Source organism: Acinonyx jubatus, chromosome A1 (genome assembly GCF_027475565.1).
Source record: "Acinonyx jubatus isolate Ajub_Pintada_27869175 chromosome A1, VMU_Ajub_asm_v1.0, whole genome shotgun sequence".
Lineage (NCBI taxonomy): Eukaryota > Metazoa > Chordata > Mammalia > Carnivora > Felidae > Acinonyx > Acinonyx jubatus.
In genome coordinates this window covers 24582334-24594813 of record NC_069380.1, presented here as the reverse complement: position 1 = coordinate 24594813, position 12480 = coordinate 24582334, and the positions used below count along the sequence as shown (strand labels likewise).

Here is a 12480-nt window from a genome sequence, read left to right as displayed (position 1 = left end):
AGTCTCTTCTTCTGGTTTGTTTCCTTCTCTCTCTCATCCCCACCCCCCATATGTTCCTCTGTTTTGTTTGTTAAATTCCACATATGAGTGAAATCATATGGTCATACCTTTATTTTAGAAGAAAAAAACTTACATTAAATACTGAATGTATTACAAGGATTCTTCTGTAATCTACTAATTCTTCTGCTATCACTTCAGATTTTGGGTATCACTTCAGAAAAAGCTACTTCATTCTGGCGTTATTTACCACCCTACTGACCTCTGCTGGTCCAACAAGGGTGAGGATACTGCAGTTGCCTTCCTGTCTTTCTTGCTTGCTGAAGATGACGATTTAGGGCTTGACTTTCGCTTTGGAGATTTGCTTGACTTTCTTAGAGAAGGAGATGGAGATAATTTTGATCGAATCACTTCTGGTGAAACCTTTTAAAAGAATTCAGTAGATCAATCAGAAACTCCTTCAATCATGGGTGTTATAATCAGATAACAAAGCAGGTGTTTCTAAATCATACCAAAATTCAAATGAAATATTAAGTGCTGTTATAGCCACCAAGTGTTAGTCTGACTTCTAAACATGCGCTTTTAACCAGTATGCTAATTACAATTACCTGCCCTAATATAACACTATTACTAACAAAGCAAACCAAAATTATACAATTTCAAAATCTCCTCAGAAAAATCACAAATTACATTCCAATAAATTGTACCCCTACTCTTTAAAAAATAAACAAGTATTCTAGACATAGCTTAGGCCTAAGAAACAGACATACATAGATTCAAATCCCATTTAACATTAGCCGGTGAATCTACGCAGCACAACCTTAGTTTTTTCACCTGTCCAAAAGCAAAAATATTTCCTATTTATCTAATAGAGTAATGTGAATATTAACATGTAGTTGATTTACAGTAACGTGATCAACTTATCAACATCCTGATACAATTTAAGACACAACAAATGGCTAATGAGTTCTCTGATCAATACCCATGTTGATATTAATTGCTGACATGTATTTCAATAGCATACCTCCTTTTTAATAATAATTTCTTCTCTTTTGTCCATGTTTTCTTGTTCGAGCTTCATTAATTCCCTCTGTATCTTCTGACGCTTCATTTCCAACGACAACTCATGAACATAATCATAATTAATATCTCCATTGTCAGAATCTTTAAGATAAAATTCCATTACTTGTCAGAAACTATCAAAATTATCTACACCAAAAATTAGAGAAATTTTTTCAACTAATTTTTTATGCAAATTAAAATGGTGGTCTTTCATTAGAATAACATACTTCTCAAAGATAAAAAATATACACTGTTTCTATAAAGGGTTAAAATCAGTATGGCTGATTTCCTTATGAAACGCCAAACATTTTTAAGACACTTGGGTTTTCTTAAAGTGATTTTGGGTTGTCTGGCAGTTGGGTTTTTGGTTAGGAGATGGGATTTCACAATTTTACCGTTAAAAAACTCACATGTAAATTCTAAGTATTAAAAATACCAAAGCCTTCAGTATTTCAGGCTGTATATATGATTTCATTATGTCCTTGACTTTCTTAAAGATTCATCAGTATTAAATGAAGGTAGCATTAGGTGTCCTACATTGCTTCCATATTTCTTTTTTATTAGTGACACAACTGATTTGTATCTAAAACCAAAGTTTGGTAATTTTAACACTAATGTGTACATGAGTTAACATCCGAAAGATCTGTAACTTTTCCATTATAAGCAATTTGTGATAGTTCCTTAGATCAGAACTGTCCATCTCCTCAACAGATGTGGTACGATGTCTCTATTTCCATTCATTTTTTCCAGTGGAAAAAATATAAAGACTTGTTAAGGAAAAAAAAAAAAAACCAGGAAAGAAAAAGAAAGAATGATGTGCAGAGCTATTCCTTTGCAACATGCAGAAGTTTTGGGGGGCTACTGGCACTGTCACCCAGCCTCTCACCCTCATTTGTTATATATAAATGCCAAAGAGCCTAGAGGAAGGAATTTCAGTGACTCTTATCCTAACACATGACAATGTTGGGCTACACTGATAACAAACTGAGGTGCCTTTTCTAATTTTTCTAACTTTTAGCACTGAAGATCACCATTCCTTAACCTGGGGTAAAGAAATAAAATGAAGAACTAAAAAACGACGACGATAAATAGTCCTATTTGATTGTCGAAAACACAAGAAAATGAACATCATTGTCGTGTACAGATCAAATACATTATAATTCCAACTATCCATTTATTTGCTTGGGAACAGAGAGGGTAACTACATATCCTCTATCTGTGTAACTAAACTAAATCACATTTTTCAGTCAGAAAGCAATTACTAAATATTTAAGGACTATATTTACTAGATATAATTTACCATATTTAAGAACTATATTTACTAGATAAAATTATTGGAAATACTGAATTTAATTAAATAAATAATGGCTATCTGTATACTATTTTGTACTCTGAGACACTTTGTATCAATGAATAATAGGGTTCAAAGATTCAGTTTGACAGTATTCTTAAATTGCTAGCAGATAAAATTCCATAGCTAAATACTAAGTATGTATAAAACAAAGGGAAGAGTAATTAATTGTGAAGAATGATTTATAGTGTTTTTAATGGTATTATCAATTAATACCCTGCACCCCTCTAAAAACTACTACCTGGAAATATCACCAATATAGAACACAGGTAAGAAATGAAAAGTTGGCTTTCAGTCCTTCAATCCCCAGCTATCCTACCAAAGGGGTAAGCCTGAAGAGTTAAAATATATGTCAGAGTCAATGTACTATAATATATTTTGCTTAGAGGAAAAGCTCTCTAGTCTTTACTCAGATTTATTCTTATTTTATGCATAGTTATTATGAACAAAAGGAAGATGTCTTCCTAGCCTATAAGGAGATGAAATACAAAACAGACATGATGCAACCTGACAAAAAAAAAGAAGTCTGAAAGCATTTAATAGATTTAGAAAATGTGTCTCATACTTTGAGGTTATCATTATAACTGCCTAATAAAAACTGATTCATATAGATAGATGATTAGTCTAAGTCATTAGAAAAATATTAAGTACAATTAGAATGGCATATTTTACAAGGCAGCTATTTTTAAAAATATATAATACAAAAATAAAATACATAAGGTTGACATTCCTCATACATACAGAGTTCTTACTGATTGAAAGGAGAATGCAAGGACATGAACAGGCAATTCACAAAAAGAAGGAAATGCAAATGGTACGTAAATATGCCTTTTTCATGTATTAAAGAGGTACTTTTTTCTAATTATAGTATTAGGTATTAGCAAAGGTATAGATAAAAGGTATGTTCACTCTTTGAAGGTTAACAATGCAAACTAGGACACTGGGACATCTATCTTGGAAAGTAATTAGGCAATGTGGGTAAAAGCCTTAAGAACATTAATACCCTTTAATAAAACAATTTTACTTCTAGTAATCTGTTTTATGCAAATAATCACAGAAATAGACAAGGTATACGTATATGGATTAACGGTTGCGTATTTGCTTCTGTCTTTTATATATACATTCTCACCATTAAAAGTGTTAATTCTTAAGTACACAGGGTGAATGGAGAAATTCCGTTACACTCCTCCCACTGCCACCTTACTCCAGTGATAACAATGTTACTAGTTTAGTGTTGTATGCATAAAAATAAACCTTTATATTTATGCTCTTTAAAATAATGGGACTAAAACTACACACAATGCCCTATAGAAATACCTTTCTACATCATACAAAGAGGAACCATTTTAACATCTGAAAAGCATTTCATAATATGAACACATTGTAATTTAGTGAACCAGTTTCCTTCTGATACACATTGTTTTTAATATTTTGCTCTATAAACAAGACTTCAGTGGACATTCTGACACCTTCCTTGGTTCACAAGTGCAAAATATTTCTTTAGGGCAGATTTTTTTTTTAATGTTTGTTTATCTTGAGAGAGAGTAAGCTAGTGAAAGAATGGTGACCAGGTGAGGGGCAGTGAGAGAGGGAGAGAATCCCAAGTACGCCCAATGCTATCAGTGCACAGAGCCCGATGGGGTACTTGAACGGTCATGTACCGATCATGACCCAAGCCAAAATCAAGAGTCAGATGCTTAACCAACTGAGGCATCCAGGTGCCCCTAGAACAGATTTCGTAAGCTACAGAGTTGCTGGATCAAAGAGAAGTGTAACTTTATTTTTACTATTACCAAACTACACCTCAAAACAGCTTTTACCAACGGAAACTCCCATTTCTAACGTTTAAATTTTTCATTTCTGTCAATTTGATGGATAAAAAATGCTACCTTTTTATTTTCCTTGACTTCCTTCTGTAGTGAGCCCGAGTACCAACTGACCATTTCTATTTCCTCTATGAATTACCTATTTAATTTTTTTTGCCCATTTATCAACTGGACTGTATTTTCCTTTTATTTGTGGAGCTCATTATATGTTTATATAGTACTTTTACCATGTGCTTATACATGTTATACATGGTAAATATGTCCTTTTGGTGATCTACTTCTTAATTATTAAACTGTAGTTTAGTTACACAGAAAATTTAAATCTTTATGTACTCAAATAAGGCTTCTGGGTTTTATGCCTTACTTCAGGAGAATGTACCCACCTATAAGATTACCAAATACGTTCATTTATTTCCTCTTCTACTGCAATGACACTTTTCCTTTTTATGTTACTGCACTAGTCAGTATGGTAAACAAATAAGACGAAGTTTAAGGAACCAATTAAAAAACAGACTTGGGGGTAAGGAGTTGGAAATATAGGCAGCAACCAGATAATGAAAAGTTCTGTACAGTAAGAATTTGTACTTGGTTCCTGAAGGCAATGGGAAATCCAAATTTTATTTGCTTTTTTCTTTTTTAATGTTTGCTTATTTTTGAGAGACAGAGCATGAGCGGGGGAGGGGCAGGGAGAGAGAGGGAGACATGGAATCCATAGCAGGCTCCAGGCTCTGAGCTGTCAGCACAGAGCCCAGTGCAGGGCTCAAACTCATGTACCATGAGATCATGACCCAAGCCTAAGTCGGACGCTTAACCAACTGAGCCAGCCAGGCACCCTGGGAAATCCAAATTTTATGCAGAGGAATGAAGACATTTTTTCTTTCAAAAGAGCATTCTGGAACTCAGAGAGTAGAAGAAGATATTCACAATACGTATATCTGATAAAAGATCTTATATCCAAAGTATATAAAGAATTCTAAACAATTAAGAAAACAGGTAATGCAATACAATAGGCAAGTCTGGAACACACAGTTTACAAAATAGATTGTACAGTGGTCAATAAACGTGAAAAAGCTGTCAACTTTATTAGTCATTAGGGAAATGCACACTAGAACCACAATAAGATACCACACACCTCCAGAATGGCTAAGATGAAAAAGATAAAAAGTACCATATGAAAAATAATCATTTTTAATTTGACATTATCTACCAAAGATGAACATATGCAAACTCCATGATCTAGCAATCCAATTTCCAGGCATAAGATGAAGAGACATGGGTACAAGTTTAGCAAAAGATATGATTAAGAACAGTAACAGCACCCTACTCATAACTGTTCAAAATTAGAAATTATTCAAATGTTTAGCACCATTAGAACGGATAAATTATGACATATTCATACAATGAAATTCTATACAGCTATAATAATAAACTACAACTATGTGCAATAAATAATACGGTTAATCTCAAAATATACTGTAAGCAAAGGAAGCTAAACATAAAGAGAGTACTGCTATATATTCCATTTATACAGAGCTCACAAACAGACAAAACTAATCAATGGTGGTAGAAATCAGGGTAGTAGTTATCTGTGGGAGGTGAGGGTTGGGAGTTAGTGACTGGAAAGGGAGCACAAAGGGGTTTATGGGATCCTATTAATTTTCTATTTATTGACTTGGGTACAGATTATACAAGTTTGTTCTGTCTGTGAAAATTCAGTGAGTTGCACACATGAATCATGCACTCTTCTGAATGTATACTACACTTCAGTTAAAAAAATTCTTTTAAGATTATTCTGGCTTTCAAGTGGAGAATGAATTAGAAGACAAGATTAATAACTTCAAGGCATGAGGTTAGGAGGCTATTGTGGTAAAATATATTTGTACGCAGTAAACAAATATCTTAACTAAAATATTAGTAGTCATTTAGAAAAACAGGTGGTTCTGAAAGATAGGCAGAACTGTCAGAACTCTGTGAACATCTAGGGTGAGGGGAAGAAATATCAAATAATAACTCCCAGGCTTTGGGGGACCCAGTAGAAAGTGGTAGTCTTAGGGAACTCAGATAGAGAGATCCAGTTGACAGATGCCTCAACTGAGAGCTCCAGATAGTGCATTCATTAACACACAGATGCTAATGATGCCCTGAAAGGATGACTTCATCTGGAAGGAAAAATTAAAATTGAGAAGAGGTGGCTAGGCAAAGGGAAAACAACTGAAAGCAGAAGCCACTTCTAGAAACAAGTGGTTCTCAAAGAGGGGTCTGAGGACTCCTTGCGATCTCCAAAACAGTTCTTGGAGTTTCAGAAGATCAAAATATTTCTACAATACTACATCACTTGGGTGGCTGGTCTACTATTCTCTCCTGGGTATACAGCGGGGTTTTCCACAAGTCACATGATACACAATACCATTAACAGATTGAATGCGGAACCAGACATAAAAATCTAGATGTCTTCAACTAAGCCAGATGTTAAAAAGATTTACAAAAACATGTAAAACACTGCCCCCTCCTTGTGATTTTATTTTTAGTTTCCAAAACCAATCTATTTTCTATAAAAGTATATGCTGGGCTTATTATTTTCACTGTTCAATAAATTCATAAATAAGTATTTAAAAAATTTCTCAGATTCAGTTTCTAATATGGCAAGAATTAAAACAAATAACCCACTAAGTCAAAAGCTGTTTGGGATCCTTAAAAAAAGTGACAAGTGTCATGAGACCAAAAAGTTTGAGAAATACTAATACAAAGCAATTTCTTCCGAGTCTAGCTAAAACTGCTATTCACGTTAGATTTAAAACGTAGAAAGTCTATTAAATTGGTTCAGTGTCATTATCTGGGGATTGAGATGACTATATCCATGCTTCAATATTCTTCCAAACATGTTTTAATCCATAGAGACAAAATATCAAAACCTGTGAGTTCAAATCAAGAGAAAACTGTAATAGCCATGTGTAGATTTTATATGTAAAACTATTATAAAAGGCATCTACTCACCTTTTAAATGATTTTTGTATAGTAAAATCACTTTAGTTTTTTTAAAGATGATAGCCTAGAGCAAAACCTTGGGAATCAACATTTAAGGGATAGATAAAACACAAGGAGCCTCCGTTCAAGACTGGAGGGCTTCAAAGGAAGACAGAAAAACTGAAGAGTGATAGATGAAATCCAAGGACAAAGTGTTTCAAAAAGGCTCTCGAATGCTGCAGAAAGATTACAGAATAGAGACAAGTATCAGGGTGCCTTGGTAGCTCAGTCACAGTTTGGCTCAGGTCATGATTTCACAGTTCATGGGTTGTAACCCTGTATATGGCTGTCTGCTGACAGCTGGGAGCCTGGAGCCTGATTTGGATTCTGTGTCTCACTCTCTCTCTGTCTCTCTCCTGTTCACGCTGTGTCTCTCTCTCTCTCTCTCTCTCTCTCTCTCTCTCTCTCAAAAATAAATAAACAATTAAAAAAAAAAAGAGAGAGAGACAAGTATGTCTCTATTTATTTAGCAAAGAGGAGGTCATCAGTGACCTTGAAAAGCCATTTTACTGAAGACGTGGGTCAGAAAACTGAGCAAGTATGAGGTGAAAAAAGTAGAGACAGTAAGGCACAGAGTTACTTCACAAATTTAGTTGTAAAGTGGGGATAAGCCGGGTGATGGGTAAAAGTCATGCGGGGAGAAGAGAAAGAGTGTCCAGATGGATGTTAAAGATGTAAAAGAGAATGTATAGCAAATGAACAAGATTGCAGAAGGGGGAGGAAATCAGATTCAGGACACAGGAGTAGATAACCTTATATAGCAAGAGGGAGGCTTCTTACAAAGAACAAAAGAGAAAGAATAAAGTTCAGGTGGGGGAAAGAAGACCAGCTTGTAAGTGTGGTAGCAGGAAGTTGAGGGAGTTACTAGATGGTGAGTTGCATCATCTCTGTGTAGTAAACAGCAGACAGGAGATACGAAGGATCCATGGGGAGATCTGAGGAGAGAGTCTGAAATAGCTACTATGAAGACAAGGAGGAAACTCTTCTTAGGCTTTTAAATGGGAATAGAGAAATTTTTATTTTTAAAGATTAAGGGGTATCTAGTATATTTCAGAATATTTCTTATCTGAAAGTAATTAAAATGAAAAGAATGCTGAGTGTGTTTAGCTAATCCCTTCATAGTTAGGCAAAGTTTGCTATCCAACCTCAAACAGTCAAGATTTATAGTATTTTATTTCAATATATGAACTATTTAGTCACCTACAATGAGACATTATAGCTGCTTCTACTACTATTTTGTAAGAGGTATTACATTGACTTATGAAATCCCAATAAACTAATCATAAGGAAATTCCCTATCTGCTCTTAGGAGTAAGTGTTAAGTAGACAACACTGCCCAGAAGTGGAATGGATTTCCTAAAAAAATACTGATGTTCAAATTACAGGAGAGGCATTTAGCATACTTTTGAAGTCTCAGAATAGATCTCTTTAGAGACTGTTCTTCAATGTAATAGTAAATATTTTAGGCTTACAGACTGTTGGCTCTCATAAGTACTCGACTCATCCACGGTAGGTCAAAAGCAGCCACAGGAAATATGTAACCAAATAGGACTGGTTGTGTTCCAATAAAACTTTATTTGCAAACACAGGTGGCTGGCCTACAAACTATAATTTTTTTAACTCTTGGTCTAAGTTTTCAGTTTACTGCTGAGGAACTTGCTTAAATTCTTACATTCTTTAGTTTTGTCATGTGTAAGTAGAGTAACAAAGCTACTGAATTAATGAGGTAATTACATAAATGATACTGAAATGCCCAGCACACCCAAAGCATTCAATAAATGTGACTTTCCTTTCTCTATTTGGTAGTGTGAGGCTCTACTGCTCACCTTCAGAAGGTCATAAAAGTGAGAAAGAACATTCATGGTATGAAAAACAAATGCTAACTTGTTAAATGATGCAAAGATGATTTTGCTATTACTCACGAACAAATCCCTGGTCTCAATTAGTATGTGAATTGGATTTCTTCTGAAAGGTGAAAGTCTACAATTTCTTGGAAATAATTTTCCCAGATCTTTAAGATTTAAAAATCTTATTTTAATATTTTATGTAATACAAACAAAATTTAGGGGCACTAGGGGGGCTCGGTTGAGTGTCTCACTTCGGCTGAGGTCACGATCTCACGGCTCGTGAGTTAAAGTCCCACATGGGACTCGCTGCTGTCAGCACAGAGTCTGCTTCGGATCCTCTGTCCCCGCCTCGCCGTCCCTCCCCTGCTTGTGCTCTCAAAAATAAACACTAAAAAAAAATTTAGACATAATTTTTTAACTTAATTTTTTAACTTAATTTTTTTTTAATTAACCCTTAATTTTTTAAGGGCCTAAAAACACTTAGAAAAGTAATACAATTTCAAAGAACTGTGATGCTGCTCAATGAAGTTCTGGGGGGGGGGGGAGAGGATGGGGAAGTTGAAAAATGCAGTGAGAATAGCCTTCTCTGACTTTGTTCCGCTACCACATGCTATTTTCTGTATTACGACTCATTAAAGTGGAAAGACGGCAGTAAGATGATTCTGAAACGAGGAGATAACAGTTGAAAAGTGTTTTGAAACCCAAAAAGTCTACAAAGTGAATAATCAATAGCTTGACTATATAAGCAAAGATTCTTGCACTCACCATCTCTATTAGTTTCCCATTCTACATTTTCTTCTTCACTTTCGGGAGTTCTCTCCTTAGTGATTTTAATGTCTTCCTTTTCCCTATGTCTCCCTCTCGAAGATTCTTTCTAAAAAGCATATATATACATACAGATTACCATATTTTTTAAAAATTATGAAATAGTTACTATAATACAGAATATTTCTAGCTTCATCTTTGTTTCATTAAAGAATCGATTTAGCAAATAATCACTTATCCACTAAGTAGAAGCGACAAGTTCTAGTGTAGCACCATAATGAAAACACTGTATTTTATCAAACAGCAACTTGGTAAAAGTAAGGAATAAGATTTTAAAATATACAATGCAAATATTTAATAAGCACTGGATAGTCTGAAACATACCAAGTTTCTACTTCTAAGTTTCTAGGGGGAAAAGACAGTTTAAAATGGATAAAAAGAAACAAAAGGATTTTTAAGTGACTATATTAAAAAATGACTAAAAATGGCTACATTTTTCACAGTAGACTCAGAAATACTGATCTAAAACTTATCATACACTTAATGTAACAGCATTTTCCTGCACACTTAAAGATTAAATCCAAACTCATTTGGTAATTTTACAAATGCTTTTTTAAAAAGATGTTCCCCTCTTTTGATGAAATCAAAATGGTGGCTAAAATGGTTAGAAAATTAGTCCTTATACTATAGTTAAAAACACAAAAATTTACATTTTATTCCAGGTGTAACAGTATCCTACAAACAGAACAGGGCGATTTCAGCTTGTAAAATTTAATAACTATATAAGATAAAGACTCCAAACAACATTTTACTACGTGGTAAGAAAATAACCAGGGTTGTAGAATTGTTAACCTTCCTACCACAGTGTCTCACTTTTATTAACACTCTAAATCCTGACTATGTAAGAAACTAAAACTCAAGGACATTAATTGCTGAAAGTTCTTTCTGGGCATTACCAAACATAAAATGGCGCTGCTTACAACACAAATTAATTTCTCTCTGAAATCTTTTTTTAAAAAAATCTAGTATATATTATAATTGCCCTAAATTTTACATATTTAGGTACAAAGTCATGGTGTATCACTTGCTAAATGACACATATGGTATGAAAATAAAGGCTGACAAAAATATTAGAAAAGGTTCTACAAGAGTGCAACCAGCCATAGAAAAATACTAGGAGGGAGGAAGGTATGAAGGGAGGGGAAGGAAGGAAGGAAGGAAGGACAGACTAACTCCTATTTATATATAAGACAAAAGGAAAAAAAGGGACACAATTATTTTTATTCTTAAAATATATTCCATGGATTATCAAGGAGGAACTATTCTATATCCCATGTAACTTTTTAGTGTTCTATGGATTAAATTTACTATAATCTTACATCAGTACAATTTATATCAAAAAACTTTTATAGGAAGTTGTCCCCAAATTATTGAAAAATATAGTTTTCTACTTAAAGTAGCATGTAATACCCAACTACTAATTTAGTTGAAAAGGATTTCAGAGAAGTAGTAGTTGATACTACAAAATAAAATAACCTGCAAGTGTGTAGCAAAGCATTTTTAACAGATTTAGAACTAAAAATGCAATCATCTCAATAAATATCATTAACATAAATATTTCCAATATTCACCCTATATAAATAAATTATGTAATTTTTGAATTGCTATTTTTTTTTAATACGACAGAGTAGCTTGTCACCTTATTTCTTTTAAATGCAAACATATTAATTAGATGTACAGCTGGGGGTGGGGGGAGGGCTGGGTGGCTCAGTTGGTTAGGCATAAGGTCATGATCTCATGACTTTGGCTCAGGTCATGATCTCACGGTTCGGAGTTAGAGCCCAGCATCAGGGTCTCTGCTATCAGCACAGAACCCACTCTGGATCCTCTCTCTCCCTCTCTCTCTCTGCCCCTCCTCCCCTCCTCTCAAAAATAAATATTAAAAACATTTTTTAAAAAGATATGCAGCCGTTTGATTACTTTATTATGTATTCTAAATTAGTCATCCCAGAACATGTACATGTTGAAATACTTGTTAATGAACTAAAGCATTTCAGCCAGTACACTTGGGATGAGATATTTTAAGAATTCAGAATTTTTTTTGGACTTCAAAGTATGCTAAGTAACAACACCAACAGGGTCTACAGCAGCAACCTGTGCTCAAACATACTAATATTTTTATAGCAAAACATGAAATCGCCAATTGTCTAAAGACTATAATTAGCTTCATGTCAATTAAAATTAGGTTTTGCTGTCAAACAAATCTATGCCTCACTTAGAAAAGCTGGTATTAAAAATTTCTTACATTTCAGAAATGCAATAAATGATTGCAGGCTTTTACTTTAAATTATTTCATTTTATTTTTAGTTTACAGTACATTCACATTTATTCCATAAACATTATATGTAAGGATAGGTAATATTCATTATGAATTTTATTTTTTAATATCTTTTTAAATTTTAAGGTTTTTCATTTCTGTGAGACAGAGACAGAGTGTGAGCAGGGGAGAGGCAGAGAGAGAGGGAGACAGAATCCGAAGCAGGTTCCCGGCTCTGAGTTGTCAGCTGAGCTCTGATGTGGGGCTCGAACTCACAAACCACAAGATCAG

General features: G+C 34.1%; 1 protein-coding gene across 8 annotated transcripts in view; it reads right to left on the bottom strand.

Moving 5' to 3' along the window:
* ZC3H13 (zinc finger CCCH-type containing 13) overlaps positions 1–12480 on the bottom strand; it is a 95478-nt gene that overhangs the window by 58865 nt on the left and 24133 nt on the right. For all 8 annotated transcript variants that reach the window (XM_027064861.2, XM_027064859.2, XM_027064863.2 and 5 more), the window contains 3 exons: positions 9873–9981; positions 1022–1161; positions 260–420 (listed from right to left, as the gene is read on the bottom strand). In XM_027064861.2, coding sequence (XP_026920662.1) covers positions 260–420; positions 1022–1161; positions 9873–9981 — 410 coding nt within the window. The remainder of the gene's footprint in view (positions 1–259; positions 421–1021; positions 1162–9872; positions 9982–12480) is intronic.